General features: G+C 42.9%; 1 protein-coding gene across 1 annotated transcript; it reads left to right on the forward strand.

The window, feature by feature from the left end:
• The first annotated feature begins 1,387 nt into the window (after positions 1-1,387).
• On the forward strand, positions 1,388-16,047 carry srxn1 (sulfiredoxin 1 homolog (S. cerevisiae)). Its single transcript, XM_060836160.1, has 2 exons — positions 1,388-1,718; positions 13,877-16,047. The coding sequence occupies exons 1-2, from the start codon at positions 1,470-1,472 to the stop codon at positions 14,084-14,086; spliced, it is 459 nt and encodes a 152-aa protein (XP_060692143.1). The 5' UTR covers positions 1,388-1,469; the 3' UTR covers positions 14,087-16,047.
• Positions 16,048-19,770: the final 3,723 nt, after the last annotated feature.

The raw sequence follows: 19,770 nt of genomic DNA on the forward strand, positions 1-19,770 counted from the left end.
GGAAGAAGAGGTGTTGTTGTATCTTCTTGACCATCACATCTACGTGGAGGACTAGGACAGGTTCTCACTCATACAGTCATAGAGTCAAGGCGATGTACAGCACAGAAACAGACCCTTTGGTCCAACATGTCCATGCCGACCAGATATCCCAACCCAATCTAGTCCCACCTGCCAGCACCTGGCCCATATTCCTCCAAACCCTTCCTATTCATATACTCATTCAAATGCCTCTTAAATGTTGCAATTGTACGCGCCTCCACCACTTCCTCTAGCAGCTCGTTCTATACACGTACCATCCTCCATGTGAAAAAGTTGCCCCTTGGGTCTCTTTTATATCTTTCCCCTCTCACCCTAACACCTATGCCCTCTCGTTCCGGACTCCTCCACCCCAGGGAAAAGACTTTCTCTATTTATCCTATACAGGCCCCTCATAATTTTGTAAACCTCTATAAGGTCACCCATCAGCCTCCAACACTCCAGGGAAAACAGCCCCAGGCTGTTCAGCCTCTCCCTGTAGCTCAAATCCTCCAACCCTGGCAATGTCCTTGTAAATCTCTTCTGAACCTTTTCAAGTTTCACATCTTGCCGATAGAAAGGAGACCAGAACTGCATGCAATATTCCAACAGTGGCCTAACCAATGTCCTGTACAGCCACAACATGACTTCTCAACTCCTCTTTTCAATACTCCGACCTGCTGTCCACCCTCTTCAAAGTTAAAAATCACACAACACCAGGTTATAGTCCAACAGGTTTAATTGGAAGCACTAGCTTTCAGAGAGTCGCTCCTTCATCAGGTGATAGTGGAGAGCCTTCCACAATCACCTGATGAAGGAGCATCGCTCCGAAAGCTAGTGCTTCCAATTAAACCTGTTGGACTATAACCTGGTGTTGTGTGATTTTTAACTTTGTACACCCCAATCCAACACCGGCATCTCCAAATCATGTCCACCCTCTTCATGTCAGCTCCCTTGATGTAGATGGGAGCATGTCCTCCTCTTTTCTTCCTGTAGTCAATGATCAGATTTTTGTTTTGCCCACATTGAAAGAGAAGTTGTTATCATTGCGCCAGAGACCAAGCCCTCTATTTCATTTCTGTATTCTGACTTAATTGCAACTCATTCTGCCTGTACTCATTGCTCAATCATTCACCAATAACGCTATTCATTATGACGTTGCGAAAAAGAAAAGCCGAGTTAAAAGCTACCCTGCCAAGGGAGAGATGCTAATAATTGTTTTATATTCTGATTTTTAAAATGATACATTTAAACAAAACATCAGTGATGAGAATGGTGGTTGGTGTGTACTCTGATCCTGCAAGGTTAGACGTCCCTAGTGGGTGAATAGGGAAAGGTGTGGAGGATCAGAGAATTCTCTCCACCCCGGAGATGGGAATGAATCAGTCCTGGCTCTGTCTTGAGCTGACACATTGTATCAACACTTGGTGATTGCAACAAAAAAAATCCAGGAAATGTTACACTGTGTCCGCAACAGTCGCCGTCCGTTACTTTGTAACCTCGCTAACACTTTACAGAAATCGTGGGAAGGTATGCAGTGTACCAGCCATTCACAACCGAGCAAGACTGAACATGAAGAGACAGAGAGCGTTCGCACTGGGAACCTCCCAGAGACTCACAATGTGCCCATGAGTATTCTCATCAGACCCTTCCCTCCTGTGCTGGATGAAGAGAAAGTGAGGAGTCTGATGGAGAGTATAGAGGTAGGACATCACAATGTTTCATTCCCTCTGGAGGTTATTAGAAACAACTATCTCTGAATGGGTGAAAAAGAAATACAGCGGGGTGTCGACCAGGAACATTGAATTAAAACCATTCCTAAAATGTATATTCCTATCGAGAATCTAAAATGACATTATTTTTGAGTGAACGTGATTATTTATGTCCCACGACCAGACATAATTTACAAGATTTGATACAACGCTTTTTAATCGAAATTTCATTTCTCGCTTTTTTGGGTAATTTGCTGCGTTTTATTAATGGGGATACTTTGTGTATTGTGAGGGATTTGGATGGTGTATAACCACGGGATTAATTCTAGCCTCCGAATCATAATTAATGTTTATTACAGCTCAGCTTTGACACTGGCGGAGTCGGAACTTGCTGCTTTTGATGGATATCTTCCGGGTCAGAGTAGTGGTGGAACAGCTGATATGAGAAGAGGTATTCTTAAATCCTTGCAGGATCCGAACCAGAGTGGAGCCTCACACCCAGTGAGAGAAAAGAAGATAGGGAGGGGGGAACAACATTAGTTCAGGAGGGCTTAGCAGTGTCGGAAAAAGAGAATGTCTCATAAGTTCAAGAACAGAATCAATCTAGCTAGAGCTGAGGCGCAGAAAGGTAATAATTACATTGTTAGCAATGATGTGGTCATTGACTCACACAGCATGGGAACAGGTCCTTTAGTTGCACTAGTCCACGCTGACCATGTTCCTAAACTAAACCAGTCCCACTTACCTGCGTTTGGCCTCTATCACTCCAAATCTTTCTTACTTATGTACTTATCCAAATGTCATAGAGATGTAAAGCATGGACCAGCAACAGAATTCTCTATTCCTGAGATGCTGCCTAACCTGCTGTGCTTTGACCAGCAACACATTTGCAGCTGTGATCTCCAGCATCTGCAGACCTCATTTTTTACATGGAAACAGACCCTTCAGTCCAACCTGTCCATGCCGACCAGACATTCCAACCCAATCTAGTCCCACCTGCCAGCACCCAGCCCATATCCCTCCAAACCCTTCCTATTCATAAACCCATCCAAATGCCTCTTAAATGTTGCAATTGTACCAGCCTCCACCACAACCTCTGGCAGCTCATTCCATACACGTACCACCCGCTGCGTGAAAAAGCTGCCCCTTGGGTCTCTTTTATATCTTTCCCCTCGCACCCTAAATCTATCTTCTCTAGTTCTGGACTCCCCGACCCCAGGGAAAAGACTTTGCCTATTTATCCTATCCATGCCCCTCATGTGTCTTTTAAATGTTGTAACTGTACCTGCATCCACCACTTTCTTTCCACACATGAACCACTCTCTGCAAGTTTTTTTTAAAGTTGTCACTCATATCCTTAAAACTTTCTCCACTCACCTTTAAAAATATGCCCCTAGTTTTCAACTCCCATACTCTAGGGAAAAGACCCTTGCTATTCACCTTATCTACGCCCTTCATGATTTTGCAAACCTCTATAAGGTCCCGAATTACAGTGAAAAAAAGTCCCAGCCTATTTTTATAACTCAAACCATGCATTCCCAGCAACATCCTGGTACATCTTTTCTGAGCCCTCTTTAGTTTAAAAATATTCTTCCTGTATCAAGGTGAGTAAAATGTGAGGTCTGCAGATGCTGGAGATCAGAGCTGAAAATGTGTTGCTGGTTAAAGTGCAGCATGTCAGGCAGCATCCAAGGAACAGGAAATTCGACGTTTCAGGCACAGGCCTTCCTGATGAAGGGCTTGTGCCTGAAACGTCGAATTTCCTGTTCCTTGGATGCTGCCTGACCTGCTGCACTTTAACCAGCAACACATTTTCAGCTATATCAAGGTGACCAGAACTGCACACAGTACTCCAGAAGAGGCCAAACCAACATCCTATACAACCTCAACATCCCAACTTCTATACTCAAAGCTCTGAACAATGAAGTGAAGCCTTCTTAGCCATCCTGTCTAACTGTGAAGCAAATTTTGAAGAATTATGTATCTGAAGCTCTAAGTCTCTCTCTGTTCTACAACACTACCTTGGGCCCTCTCATTAATTGTATAAGTCTTCCCTTGTTTGTTTGACCAAGATGCAACACCTCGCATTTATCCAAACTAAGCTCCATCTGCCCCTCCTCAGCCCATTGATCCAATTGATCACGATCGCTTTGTGATCTTAGATAACCTTCTTTGTTCACAATACCACCAATTTTGGTGCCATCCACAAACCTACTTACTGGTCTGCAGATAACTCATATTGGGAAGATTGCAGAGGTACAAGTTTGAAGAGAAATTAGAGAGATGTCTACATTATAGATTAATTACAATGTGGGACATCAATGACTCAGTTGTGGACTGGAATACTGGAAATGTAAGGGACAAGTGGGGCAAGTGTTTTTGAATTGTTTTCAGAAGAAATTCCCACAATGCATTGCACATTTTGTTTCCAGTCCAACCAGAATGTTGGACTTGGTTCTTGGAAAAGAGATGGCTAAATGTATCAAGTGTCAGAAGGGCTTTTGCCTGAAACATCAATGCTGCCTGACCTGCTGTGCTTTTCCAACACCATTCTAATCTTGACTCTGATCTCCAGCATCTGCAGTCCTCAATTTCGCCCAGCTATCATTGTATCTCAGGTTCAGTATGATGGTGGAGGATAAGAAAAATCATTTGGCACTGAGCCAATCTCAATGGGCAAGAAGAGAGCTGGGGCAGGATAGACTGAAATGAGAAGTTGTCAGGAAGAAAAACACTGTAGCTGAACATTGACCTACTTTCAAAGACGGTTTTCTTACAGTCATGGTATATTCCCTCAAATGGAAAAGTAGGACAGACAAATCCAGAGCTCTTGGATGACAAAGGAGATAGAAGTTAAAATAAAGTATGCTTATGAGAGGTGTCAAATAGATTATATAATTAAGAACAAAGAGGAATGCGGAAGGTTCAGAGAGGAGCAAGTAAGAGACAGCAAAGAGAGATTAGGAGAAAACACTGGCATCCAAAATTAGGGTGTCCCAAAGTCTTTAATAGACATATATAAAGTTAATGAAGGAATGGTAAATGGGGGAATAGGCCTAATTAGAGATCAGAGCTGAAAATGTGTTGCTGGTTAAAGCACAGCAGGTCAAGCAGCATCCAAGGAAAAGGAAATTCGACGTTTCGGGCCAGAGCCCTTCATTCCTGATGAAGGGCTCTGGCCCGAAACGTCGAATTTCCTGTTCCTGAGATGCTGCCTGACCTGCTGTGCTTTAACCAACAACACATTTTCAGCTCTGATCTCCAGCATCTGCAGACCTCACTTTTTACACTAATTAGAGATCACAAATGAGATTTACGCATGGGACCGGGGGTGTGGCTGAGTTAAATGAATATTGTCCATCTGTCTTTACCAAAGAGAGAAATGCTACCCAGGCCATGGTGACAGAGGAGGAAACTGTGTCGAGAAGGATTCAACATTGTTGAGGAAGAAGTATTGAATAGACTGTTAGAAGGATGGCATGGGGGCTCGGTGGTTAGCACTGTTGCCTCACAACACCAAGGACCCAGGTTTGAATCCCATCTCGGGCAACTCCCTGTGTGGAGTTTGCACATTCTCCCTGTGTCTGTGTGAGTTTCCTCCCACAATCCAAAAATGTGCAACTCAGGTGAATTGGCCGTGCTAAATTGCCCATAATGTTAGGTGCATTAGTCAGGGGTAAATATAGGGTAGGGGACTGGGTCTGGGTGGGTTACTCTTTGAATGGTCAGTGTGGATTTGTTGGGCCGAAGGGTCTGTTTCCATACTGTAGGGAATCTAATCTAATCAAACTTAAAGTTGACAAGGCACTAGGAGAGGATGAGATATATCCAAGAATACTTAAGGCAGTGAGAGTGGAAATTGTCAGGGCAGTGACCATAATCTTTCGTCTTCCCTAGACTCTGGGGAGGTACCAGAAGACTGGAGAATTGCACACGTTGCAGTCTTGTTCAAGAAAGTTTGTACAGATAAGCCTGGCAATTGTGGACCAGTCAGTTTAACCTCAATAGTGGGGAAATTTCTAGATTTATATGGGATAGAATAAGTCATGTATATAAAGTGGGTTGATGAGGAAGACTCAAGGATGTGGCGCTGGAAAAGCACAGCGGGCCAGACAGCATCCAAGGACAAGGAGAATCGACATGTTGAGCATAAGCTCTTCATCAGGAATGAGGTTTATGGGCCAAGGGGGCGGAGAGATAAATGGGAAAGAGGTGGGGCTGGGGGGGCGGAAGGTAACTAGGAATGTGATAGATAAATGAAAGTGGTTAGTGAAGGTGATAGGTTGGAGAGGAGGGTGGAATGGATGGGTGGGAAGGAAGATGGACAGGTCAAGAGGGCGGTACTGAGTTGGAGGCTTGTGACTGGGATAAGGTGGGGGGAGGGGAAATGAGGAAACTGGTGAACTCCACATTGACCCCGTGTGGTTGCAGGATCCCAGTCCAGAAGATGCGGCTTTCTTCCTCCAGTTGGGTGGTTAGGGTTTGGTGATGGAAGAGGCCCAGAGCCTGCATGTCCTTGGTGGAGTGGGAGGAGGAATTAAAGTATTTAGCCATGGGGTGGTGGGGTTGTTGGTGCAGGTGTCCCAGATTTGTTCTCTGAAACAATCCACGAGTTGGTGTCTGTCTCCCCAATGTAGAGGAGACCACATCGGATGCAACGGATGCAGTTGATGGTGTGAGTGGAAGTACGGGGAAATCTGTGTTGGATATAGATGGATCCTTTGGGGCCCTGGATGGAGGGGAGGTGACAGGTGTGGATATAGGTTTTGCACTTCCTGCGTTGGCAGGGGAAGGTGCCAGTATTGGGATGTGGATCTGACAAGAGAGTCATGGAGGGAATGGTTTCTCTGAAATGCAGGTAGGTGTGGGTCGGTTTGTAGGTGGCGATAGTGGCAGAGGATAATGTGATATACCCGGTGTTAGCTTGGACTTCTGAAGGAGAACTGTGCCTTACTTTGAGGTGGCACGGTGGCTCAGTGGTTAGCATTGCTGCCACACAGCGCCAAGGACCCGGGTTCAATTCCTACCTCGGGCGACTGTTTGGAGTTTGCACATTCTCCCCATATCTGCATGGGTTTCCTCCAGGTGCTCTGGTTTCCTCCCACAATCCAAAGGTGTGCAGGTCAGGTGGATTGGCCATGCTAAATTGCCTTATGATAGATGTATTATTGGGGAATTGGACTGGGTGGGTTAATCATTGGAGGGTCGGTGTGGACTTGTTGGGCTGAAGCACCTGTTTCCATACTGTAGGGATCTAATCCAACTTGTTGGAATTTATTGAGGAAGTAAAAGGTTTGATGTGGCTAATGCTATTCAGGCGGTTAACATGGATTTCCATAAGGTGTTTGAGACAGTGTCTCACAACAAATCTGAGAAAAGTTATCAACCATTGAATAAAAGAGACAGTGACAAAGTGGATACGAAATTGGTTGAAGAACAGGAAACAGAATCAGTGGATAGTTTTCAGTCATATAAAACAGGGAATTGCAGGTGCTGCAGACCTGAAACAAAAATAGAAATTGCTGGCGAAACTCAGTAGGTCTGGCAGCATCTGTGGGGAGAAAGCAGAGGTATCATTTTGAGTCTGGTGACTTCATCAGAAGCATTCCTTATCGGTTCTCATGAAGATTCACTGGTTACTTTCCAGGCTGGAGAAAGGGCTGTGTAAAGTTCCCCTGGGGAACAATATTGGGACCGTTGCATTTCCTGATCTAGATGAATGATCTAGATCTTGCTGTACCAGTGACAATTTCAAAGCTTGCATGTGATTCAAAACTTGGAAGAATTGTAAACTGTGAGAACAATAATTTGGAACTCTGAAAGGATGTAATCAAATTTGTGGATAGCTGACTGATGAAGTTTAATGCAGAGACGTGTGGGATGATAAAGACCATAACAAGGGGGTCTCTTGTGGTGCAGTGATAGTTTAAGTCCCACCTGCTCCAAAGGTATGTATAATATCTCTGAATAGGTTGATTAGAACAATAGGTTAAATTTTTTAAAAAGTAAAGAACAACAATAGCAATAAGACCTAGTGCCAGATGGAGGCCATTGAGCCCATCAAGGCTGTTTTGATGATTCCCAACTCCATTTTCAGCCTTTCCTTCCACCCTTGATTTCCTTACTCATTAAAAATCTCTCTAAGTCCGCCTTATTATGCATTTTGGTAGAAAGAACACTGGAAGACAATATAAAATAAGTGGTGCAAATCTCAAGTGGATGCAATGGCAGAGGAACCTGGGTATTATTGATTGAAGGTGGCAGGACAGGTAGAGGGAGCTGTTAAGCAGACAGTATTTTGTGCTTTATTAATAGGGGCATATAGTATAAGCTGAAAATGTGTTGCTGGGAAAGCGCAGCAGGTCAGGCAGCATCCAAGGAACAGAAAATTCGACGTTTCGGGCATAAGCCCTTCTTCAGGAATAAACCCTCATTCCTGAAGAAGGGCTCATGCCCGAAACGTCAAATTTCCTGCTCCTTGGATGCTGTCTGATCTGCTGTGCTTTCCCAGCAACACATTTTCAGCTCTGATCTCCAGCATCTGCAGACCTCACTTTCTCCATATAGTATAAGGCCAAGGAGGTGATTTCAAACTTGTTCACGACGCTGGTTAAAACTTAGTTGAAGTATTGTGTACAGTTCTGGCTGACACATTATGGGAAGGATGTGAACGTATCGGAGATAATAAAGAGCAATTTATAAGAATGGTTCCAGGAATGAGGAACTTCAGATATGAGGGTAGTGTGAGGATAACAGGAGATCTAAGTGGGGTTTTCAAAATCACGAGTGGGTGGGACCGAATGGATAGGAACAAACTGCTCCCAAAGTGTGGAGGTGCAGGTGTTGGCCTGGGGTGGACCAAAGTCAGAAGTCACATGACACCAGGTTATAGCCAACAGGTTTATTTGAAATCGCAAGCTTTCAGACCCTCACCCCTTTGTCAGATGACGAAGGGGCAGCATGCCGAAAACTTGTGATTTCAAATAAACTTGTTGGACAATAACCTGGTGTCATGTGACTTTTAAAGGGAACAAAGAACAAGAGGGCACAAATTTTAATGTGATTTGCAAAAAGAGCAAATGTAAAGTGAGAAAATAACAGAGAGTAGTTCGGGCTGGTCTGAGGTCTTCCTGCAGTTACCGTGGAGGACTCTGCCTTTCAACCCCTTCCCTTGCCTGAGACATGATGACCCTCAGGTTAAAACCACCACCAGCTGTTTCTCTCTAATGAGTGAGCAGCCGCTGGTAAGACAGGGAACTTTTCCTCATTAAAGTACGGAGCATTTAGGAGCAGTGGAGGCAGCTTCACTTGTGACATTTGAGGAGGCATTGGGTGATTATTTGGATTGAAATAATATGCAAAGTAATGGGGTATAAGCAGGAGTTTGGCATGAGGTAATCATAGAATCCCGACAGTGTGGAAACAGGCCATTCAGCCCAACAAGCCCACACCAGCATTAACCGAACCAGACCCATTCCCCTACCCTATTACTCTACATTTACCCCTGACTAATGCACCTAACCTATGCATCGCTGAACACTATGGGCAATTTAGCATGGCCAATTCACCTAACCTGCACATCTTTGGATTGCAGGAGAAAACCAGAGCACTCTGAGGAAACCCGCACAGACTTGGGGAGAATGTGCAAACTTCACATAGAGGCTGGAATCGAACCCAGGTCCCTGGCGTTGTGGGGCAGCAATGATAACCACTGAGTCACTATGCCCCCTGCCCCCCCGCCCTAAATGATGGGCCGTGAGCAGGATTGGACTAGAAAGAACATCTGGGTGTCTGTGGGTCAGCATGGACAAGATGGGCGAAGTGCCATTTCTGTGGTTTTTGTGAGGAATGCTGTCTTTTAAAGCTAAGCTATATTTGAGGATTTGCTGCAAATATCTCGGAGGCCCCCAGTCTGAGTTGTCTTATTCCAATGTAAATATTCCTGGTCTTTCTTTATGGTCGAGTCCCATTTGTCTGCTTTAGTGTGGCCTTCTTTGTATTCTCTCCAAGGTCAGGATATCCCTCCTGTGACATGATGCCCAGAATTATAAACAATACTCAAGGTGGAGTGACTCAGAGCTTTGTACAAGCTAACTATCCACTTCCTGGATTTGTACTATATCCCTTAAGCTACACATCTTAAGAATCTATTTGGCTTTTCCACCACCACTACCCATTGTATTAACACTTTGAAAGGTGTTTATTCCCAAAGATTCCAGATTGCATTTCCTGTCGCTTAAACCAAGGTATTTTTTGTTCTGACTCACACTCCTCTAACTCCTTAATTCAACACTTTTACCCAATAAATGGCATGTCTGATTTTAAAGGTCCAATCCCCCTCACCCCTCCTGCGATATCTTCCTATTCTCTGAAGCTGTGTCTCATTATTAATAATGAGATGCAGTGAATCTAGATCAGAGTATTTGGAATAAATCCCAGCTGAGTGAATGGACAACTCTGTTGCAAACCCTCTAAAACTCAGCTTGATTGTTTCTTTTAACTCTGTCGTGGGATGTCGGCATCTTTGGCAAGGCTGGAATTTGTTGCTTTTCTGTAACTGTCCCTGGAAGCTAGCGGTGAACATTCTGTGATGGCCCCAGTGCATACATACAAACAAACATGTAAACATAGCAGCAGAAGTAAACCATTCAGCCCGTTGAGCCTTTTCCACCATTCAACATTTTTTTATTCATTCACAGGATGTGAACATCACTGGCCAGGCTAGTATTTATTGCCCATCCCTAATTGCCCAGGGGGCAGTTAAAAGTCAATCACATTGCTGTGTGTCTGAAGTCACAAGTAGGCCAGACCGGGTAAAGATATCCTTCCCTAAAGAGCATTAGTAAACCAGTTGGACTTTTTATTAAAATGGGTCTGACGTTAGACTTTAATTTTTTTTATTGAATTCAAATGCCACCATCTGTCATGACAGGATTCAAACCCAGGTCCCCAGCTGGTATCTAGATTGGCAGATTAATGGTAATACCACTAGGGCATTGCCTCCCCTAAACTCGATCATGACTGACCTGACTGTGGCCTGAACTCCACATTCCCAATTACCCCAGTGAGCTATTCCAGAGCATCCTTAATGCTAAAGTTGTGCAGAGCCTTGATTAGGCCACACTTGGAGTGGTGTAAACAGTTCTAGATTACAGGTAGGACCTGAAGACCCAAGGAAAAGCAGCAAAAATAACTGGGCAATGCCATAAATGATATAACCAGCAGTGATACCTATCAGGAGAGATTGAACAGGGTGGAGCCGGGGAAAAAAAGATTGAGAGGCAGTATTTGTCGAGTGTATTTGACTTACTTAAGAATGTGGTCAGTTTAGATTTTTATTCTGCATGGCTGTTGGGGTATAGTAACTTAGAAGGGCTAACCTGTGTACAGCCTGCACTGGATTACTGCAGAACCTGGATGGAACATTCCTGGGGATAAGCTGATGGATGCTTTCAAGATTAAGAGATTTGATAGGACACAGGGGCATAGGAAGCAAAAAGTGTGGAAGAGACCTGAACCTGAGACCAAAAATATAAGATAACCAGTAATAAGCTCAGAAGAACATTATTTGAGAATATGGAACCCTGCATCACATGGAGCATTTGTAGGGAATAGTAGTTAAAGGAAAGCTGGACAGCACGTGAAAAAGAAAGAAATAGAAGAAAACATTGCTGGGGTTAGAGAAAGAAGGGAGGAAGGAGGCTAGTATGGAACATCAGCAACAGCTTGGACATGATGGGCTGAATGGCCTGCATTTATTCTGTTAACACCTCATATATTTTGTATTTCCATTTCCATCATCTGAAGCCAGCTTGTCCAGTTTGGGGCTAGAATCTCTCGCTGGTTTCTCTCACAAGTCGCCGTTCTTGCGACATGAGGAAACGTTGAACATTGATGAGCTATTTGTCCACAACAGCTGGACTTGACCAAACCTCCACACTTGCATATTTTCTCAGCAAGGCCCACTGTGTAGTAAGCAGTGACCACCTCACTCAAATATCCCGTCCATTTGAGGCAGAAAGCAGCTGAGCCGTAGAAACCCAGAAGACTCAAGTTTGATCCCTGATCTGGTGATCATTAGTTAGTGGTTAGACAATTGATTTCAAAGCCCTTAGCATAAGGAGAAGAAAAATAAGTAGAATTCCTATTAACACTGCAGCTTCTCTGTATGGTTATTGATTATGGTCAAATAGACATAGAGTTGCCAACAGTGACAAGGTATGTAATTCCTTGAAAGCAGTGTCACACATAGACAGGTTGGTGAAGGCGGCGTTTGGATGCTTGCCTTCATTGGTCAAAGCATTGAGTATAGGAGTTGTGACATCATGTTGCACCTGTACAAGACATTGGTAAGCTGAAAATGTGTTGCTGGTTAAAGCACAGCAGGTCAGGCAGCATCCAAAGAATAGGAAATTCGACGTTTCGGGCATAAGTCCTTCATCAGGCTTATGCCCGAAACGTCAAATTTCCTATTCCTTGGATGCTGCCTGACCTGCTGTGCTTTAACCAGCAACACATTTTCAGCTGTGATCTCCAGCATCTGCAGACCTCATTTTTTACCCGAAGACATTGGTAAGGCCACTTTTGGAATTCTGCATATAATTCTAGTGCTATCGGAAGGATATTCTTTAAACTAGGAAGGGTGCAGAAAATATTGACATGGATTTTACCAGGGTTGGAAGGTTTGAGTTACAAGGAGAGGCTCAAAATTCTTAGACTTTTTGCCATGAGTGTCAGAAGCTCAGGGGTAACCTTTATGGATGTTTAGAAAATCATGGGGAACGTTGATATGGTAAATAGCCAAGGTCTTTTTTCCAAGGGTGGGGGAGTTCAGAACTATGGCCATAGGTTTAAGGTGAGAGTGGAAAGATTTAAAAGGGACCTTAGGGGCTACTTTTTCACACAGCGGGTGGTACGTGTATGGAATGAGCTGCCAGAGGACTTGGTAGAAGCTGGTACAATTACAGTATTTAAAAGGCATCTGGGTGGGTACATGAAGAGGAAGGGTTTAGAGGGATATAGACCAAACACAGGCAAATGGGACTAGCTAGGATTAGGAAACCTGGTTGACATGGACTAATTGAACTGAAGGGTCTGTTTCCGTGCTGTATGACCCGATATTGTCACCTTGGAGCTTTCTGCTTCCAACTGCCCACCCTAGTGTTATAAAACTTTCCCTCCACTCATACACGTTAACCTACAAACAAATGAGTGTTGTGGATGGAGGGAAAGACTGGAAGGGTAGTTCAGTGATCCCTCTCCACAGGGTTCACTGAGGTGATTCTTTTGGTTTGTCGGGACTTGCTGCTCTTCAGTCTCTGTTCTCCTATTACTTGCACTTCTTTGCAAAAGGCACAGGGTGACTGGTTCACAACTCTTAAAGTCTCTGACCTATTGATTAGAAAACGCACCTTACAGTAACTAATGGATGAAATAAACTGGCACCCTTCAGACTTGGGGTGTTTTTATTTGCTGCATCCAAATCATTCCTTTTGTTTTGGAGGTCTGATGGCTTCTGACCAAATAATCCCACCCGAGAGCTGTTGAGTTACCTGGGAACTAATCACATCGTTGTTGACAGGCAGACGACCTTTGTTGTTGACAATTGGTCATCATTCCGCAGACCCATCAGTCACCTGTTGCTGGCTGAGCCCCTTTGTAAACACTCTCTGCTTCCAGCTCATAGCACCTTCCCACCCCCTTATTGACCAACCCCCACATGAGCAAACAGCTGTGCAAACCACCTTTACAGTGAGTGTCTTATAACTTGCTTTTTAAAAGGGAAGTAATTCTTTATTTGTAAAACATCACTTTTTCCATTTCAGTCTGCAATCAAAAATACAGGAAAATAAAATGATATGGCCTTTACACCTCTATGCTTCACCGCAGTTACCCTTCACTCTTCTAAACTCCATTGGGAACTAGCCAAGTCTGACTGATGTATCATTATAAGACAGCCCACTCATTCCCAGTATATTGAAGATCTAGAAGCCAGCATTATAGTGAAGAAGACTCGGGTGACTTGTAATCTTCTGCCTACCCTCTCCAAAGTGTAAGCCTGTTCCGTTTGGGGATGGTTGTCCTGAGCTAGTCCTGTTGATGTTCCTTTCTATAAAACAAACAAATGCAACAATCTGTTTCTTCTGCAGGACACAGATAAAATGCACAACGTGCCTCCAATAGATGTCCTTTGGATCAAAGGCCATCAAGGTGGGGACTATTTCTACTCGTTTGGGGGGTGCCACCGATATGCTGCCTACCAGAGACTGAAGAAGGAAACCATTCCTGCAAAGATTATCCGATCCACCATTTCAGATCTTCGAATCTACTTGGGATCATCAACTCCTGACCTTCAGTGATTGAACAGACAGCATCCTGACTGACAGCTATTGGCTGGTGTTCTCTATCTGCTAATACAATCATTTACTTTTCATATTCAATTTTGTGTACGTGTGCTAGTCATGAATATATTGAAACAAGTGAAAATCTGCTGGGAAACACCTTTTACTCTTTCTAAAGACAAGAGCTACTTCAAAAAAACCTTCGCTTGTTTTTGTCTTTGTTGAAGATAAGACTTTCAGGTCAAAGTTCAAACAGAATATACTGAGGTCAGGTCAATCGATCTGAATTATAACTCTGAGTTCTCTCCATAGGTGCTGCCAGACTTGCTCAGCTTTTCCAGCAACTTCTGTTTTTATTTCTGATTTACACCATCTGCAGTTCTTTTGGTTTTTATAACAGTGTAAAGGATGTGCAGTACTGTGGTGTTGATCATATTGCACTTTCCCAGAACTGAGAGTGGGGATTTAAGAATACAATGAAGAAGTAATCATTGCCACTGGCAGGAGAGTTGCTCATTGAGGCAGAGGGCGATGATGAAAACAGCTTGCAGAAAAATCCAAGAGAGAAATCAGAAATATTTTACGCACTGATCTAGATGGCACCACCTGGAAGAAGATTCAGAGAGGAATCAGATATATACTTGGAATGAGAAATTTGCAAGGCAGTGGAAATAATTGGGATAGCTCTTTCAAAGAACTAGAACAAGTTGAATAGTCTTGGTTTTGTGTTGAAGATTCTATGCTCCAACCTATAAGACCGGTGTTAATATTACAGAGACTTCAATAGGACCAGGACAGCTTAAGCTGATTTGATTTTTTTTATTGTATTCAGCTTCCTACAGTAATTAAACATTCCAAAAATCAATGGAGATTTGAAATCCCTTTGATCAGTTGATGTATGTGCCTTATCATCAAGTTAACTTATGTTAAAATGCTTGAGTTCATTTAGATGAACTGACTGGCCACCACAGCGAATGACTTTAACTCACAATGTCCCTTGTATCTGGAGGGGACATAAAACATCAATGTGTTGAATAAACCTACTCCCCAGTCATGCCTGTGCTCATTGACCTGCTCCTGGCCAAGCAAGATCACAATTTTAAAATTCTCTTCCTCATTTTAAAATCCCCTCATGGCCTCACCATATCTCTGCTGTAGTCGGTTTCAGCCCTGTCACCCTCTGAGATCTGTGCTCCTTGCATTCTGGCCTCTTAACCATCCGTGATTTTAAATGCTCTATTTTTGATGTCATGCCATCAATTGTCTGGGTCCCAAGCTCTGGAATTCTCTCTCTGCTTCTCTATCGCTCTTTAAAACCTACATCTTTGTTCAATATTTTGGTCATTTGAACTAATATCTCCAATGCTTCTTTATGTTTTGTAGTGGCAAGAGGCATGGAGGAGGTTTTTTTTAATGGAAAAGACGCTATATAAATATCAGGTTTTCTGGTACTATTTTTTCTTTTCATGAAAATGAAGCCCATTTTGTCTCACATCTTTCTCCTTACCTGTCACATTTTCCTGCGATGATTTTTGTGTGTGTGTGTGTGTGTGTGTGTGTGTGTGTGTGTGTGTTTATTCAGCTCTCATTTGCATCTCCCTTGTTTCTTGTTCAGTCTTTCCTAACCTTTCTGGCTGCTTTCTGACATATTTCTGAACTGGAGCTACCCGCCCTCTCAAACTGAGCCAAATGCACTGGTGCGCAGTGTTGAACAATCTTATTTAGAAGGTGCATCTTTGTGGAGAATCACGTCAGATTCGGCAGCTTGCACGAGGCTGTGACCTCTGAAATTCCCTCCGTGTCTCTGCTTCCCTCCCCTTTATAAAAGATGCTTCTTAAAATCTACCTGTTTGGACAGGTTTTTGATAATCTGTCCTAATGTACCCTTCTGTGGTTCGGTGTCAGGTTTCATCTGATAATGTGCCTGTAAAGTACCTTGGAAAGTTTTATTACAATAAAGTTACTTATATACATGTAAATTCTTTGGTGTGTTTCGTTATTGACACAAACAACTGAAGTACCACTGGAGGGCAGTGTGGCACACAAATTGTGTCAGCAGTTCTTTCTAGCTCTGATATAGATAGAGGTGCTGGTGTTGGACTGGGATGGACAAAGTTAAAAAGCACATAGCCATTTCTAGCTAGGAAGTGCTGAGACTCCGGTATTTGAGGAATACTTGAGGTGGGGAAAGATTCTGCCAAGTGCCAACGAGTTGCATGGGATTTAAAAGTTGCTTTTGCAATAGAATTGTCACCTTTCTTGTTTGGTACAGAACACCAATAAGTTTGTAGGGCTGAAATATTAATTGTTTCTCTCTCTACAGGTGCTATCTGATCTGCTAAGTATTGCCACCATTCTGAGTTTTTTTTAAATACCAGTAAGCTAGATTTTTGTTTAGACAGAGATGTCTTAAATGAGTGGACAAAGGTGTCACATTTCTAACATGGAGATGGTGTGAAGGGTCTAGATTTGTTGTTTCATGATATGGCAATATGTAAAGGCTGCCCATAAATAGATTCAATATTTTGACTTAAGCCACTCTTCATTTATTTGGGAAACTGAGAGTTAAGAGTCTTTGGAACTCCTTGCTACAGATCTGTGGGGCAGAGTCCTTGTGTATATTCAATAGTGAGATCGATAGATCCTTGACCAGTCAGGAAATCGAGGGTTACAGGGAAAGGGCAGGAAAGTGGACGTAAGGAATATTGGATCAGCCATGAGCCTACTGAACGATGGAGCAGCTTGAGAATGGTCGACTGTTGTTCCTATCTCCTATGGTCAGTCTTCTTATGATCTAATTTTCACCAGTGTTTCTTTTTATCACTAGAGTCAATATCTCTTCGTGTGTCTCACCAGTGTTAATGCTCCGCATGAGCCTCTTTTATTTGTCCCTTGTATATTTATTGAGGTTTGCATTGAAGATGTCCATGCTCATTGTCCCAAGCACTCACTGTCATAACAAGTTCCACGTTGCATTCACTCCTTAGGCAAAGACCTTTCTCTTAATTCATTGTTGAATTTATAAGTAACTGTCTTTCATTTAGAGACCCTTTTTCCAAGTCTTTCAATAAACAAAAACATCTCTTATATCCAACCGATCAAACCTCTTCGTAATTCTAAAGACTTCTCTCAGATCAATCCTGATCTATTCAATACATCCTGGTAGTTATGGCATTATTCTAGTATTATATTTGTCTAGTCATGCAGCACAGAAACAGACCCTTTGGTCCAACTCATTTATGCTGACCAAGACTCCCAAACTAAGCTAGTTCCATTGCCCACATTTGGCTCATATCCCTCTAAATCTTCCCTATTCATCTACCTGTCCAAATGTATTTAAATTTTGTAACTGTCCCCACTTCTAACACTTCCACATGTGAACCACCCTCTGTGTGGAGAAAGTTGTCCCTCGTGTCCCTTTTAAACCTTTCTCCTCTCCTCTCATCTTAAAAAAATGCCACATTAAGGAAAAGACCTTTGTTATTCACCATATCTATGCCCCTTATGACTATAAATCTCTACAGGGTCACCCATCAACCTCCCATGTTCTCATGAACATCATCCCAGCTTCTCCCAGTAAACTCAAATCCTCCAGACCTGCCAACAGCCTGGTAAATGTTTTCTGCAGCCTCTGCAATTTAATAATATCCTTACTATAGCAGGATGACCAGAACTGTACACAGTACTCAAAGTGGCCCTCACCACTATCCTGCTTAACCTCAACATGACCCAACTCCTACACTCAATGGTCTGAGTAAGTGTGCTAAAAGCCTTCTTAGCCATCCTAACTACTTGTGGCATAAGTTTCAAAGAATTATGTCCTCGAGTCCCTAGATCTCTCTATTCGTAAATATTTTTCTCCACTTTGCCTCATGTCATTTTTTGCAATATGTAAACCAAAACAGTGCACAGAACTCCTAGTATAGAATTACTATTTGTTAACTTATACCTTTAAGACCTTTAGGCAAATGTTGTAACTGTACCCACCCTGGTTGAGGTGGGTAAAGTTACAACATTTAAAAGACATTTGGACAGGTAGATGAATAGGGAAGATTTAGAGGGATATGGGCCAAATGTAGGCAAATGGAACTAGCTTAGTTTGGGAGTCTTGGTCCAACAGGTTTATTTGGAAGCTCTAGCTTTCAGAGCGCTGCTCCTTCATCAGGTGATTGAGGAGCAGAACCATAAGACACAGAATTTATAGCAAAGATTATAGTGTCGTGCAACTGAAATGTATTGAATTGAGTTTATTGTCACTGTACCAAGGCACAGTGAAAAGCTTTGTCTTGTGGGCAATACAGGCAAATCACAGAGTTAAATAGCATAGATAAATAAATAATAGGTAAACAGTGGCAAAAAACAAAAACACAGTTACAGGCAAATGTTAAGAGTTTGTGAGTCCATTCAGTATTCTAACAACAGTAGGGTAGAAACTGTTATGAAACCGGCTGATGCATGTGTTCAGGCTTCTGTACCTTCTCCCTGATGGTAGAGGTTGTAGAAAAACATTGCCAGGGTGGGATGGATCTTTGAGAATGCTGGTGGCCTTTCCTTGACAGCAGGCCTGGGAGATGGATTCTATAGATGGGAGGTTGCCCTTTGTGATTCTCCAGACCAAGTTCATCACTCTCTGTAGCCGTCTCCGATCTTGAATGGTACAGTTGCCATACCAGGTAGTGATACATCCAGACAGAATGCTCTCGATGGCGGGTCTGTAAATGTTGGCGAGGGTATTTGCTGTCATGCCAAATTTCCTCAGCAGCCTGAGAAAGAAGAGATATATTGAACAAACCTAGATCGCTGTTGAGTCTTTCATCTTTTAGAATGGGGTTGCAGGTTTCAGTTCATTAATGTGTAAACCCCAGAACTTTTTTTAAGTCACATTCTTGAGATAACATAAGGTTTTATAAAAAGGTGACATCTCGGCTCAGACAATGCATTAAAGGTGTGAGGTTAGAGTTTGCCTGTATCCCAATCTTGAGTCAGACTGGTTCTATTTCCAAAGAGGACTTTACAAAATATTACGTGGATTGACTGCTGCAGATTGTGCATTTTTTGAGCAAAATAGATTCTCTAATCGTCTCTATTTCCTAAGATCATACCATTCCCTTGCCTTTGTTAGTCCTCTCAAATGTAGCTCTTCACAATTTTCAGGATTGAATTCTATTTACTACTATTCAGCCCATCTGAACTGTCCTGTACTCTAAGGCTTTCCTCCTTGCTATTTACCACAGCTCCAAGTTTCTGGTCTTCCGCCATTTGAGAAGGAGTCAACCATCTATCTATGAATCTAATGAAAAGTAACCAGGCACAGAACGTTAACTTTGCTTTCTCCCCCCAGATTCTGCTGGATCTGCTGAGTATCACCAGCAATTTCTGTTTTTATTATGGATCTGGAATTATAGGTCGGCTAGAATCAGCTAAAGATGGCAGTTTTCCTTCACTTAAGTAGCATTGATGCACCAGATGGGTTTTCAAAACACTTGTGGTTTCTGATCTCTACAGCTGTGATTATTTATTTTTAATTCCATATTTTAATTCACATTCTAGCCCTGATGGGATTCAAACCAGTGTCCCCAGAGTCGTTGATGTCGGTGTAATTCACGATCACCCATTAGTAACTCCGGACTTTACTGCTGTACCTACAAATATGAAGAGAAATCAAAATGTAGCACCACCTTAAAAGTAACTTGGTGAAATAA

Source organism: Hemiscyllium ocellatum, chromosome 15, assembly GCF_020745735.1.
Source record: "Hemiscyllium ocellatum isolate sHemOce1 chromosome 15, sHemOce1.pat.X.cur, whole genome shotgun sequence".
NCBI classification, from domain to species: Eukaryota; Metazoa; Chordata; class Chondrichthyes; order Orectolobiformes; family Hemiscylliidae; genus Hemiscyllium; species Hemiscyllium ocellatum.

What these genes read in the sequence shown, in the direction of transcription:
- srxn1 (XM_060836160.1), top strand. Translation starts at nt 1,470, where the DNA reads ATGTTACACTGTGTCCGCAACAGTCGCCGTCCGTTACTTTGTAACCTC. An exon ending in GTCTGATGGAGAGTATAGAG is followed by an intron (nt 1,719 to 13,876) that starts GTAGGACATCAC and finishes TTTCTTCTGCAG; the next exon opens with GACACAGATAAAATGCACAA.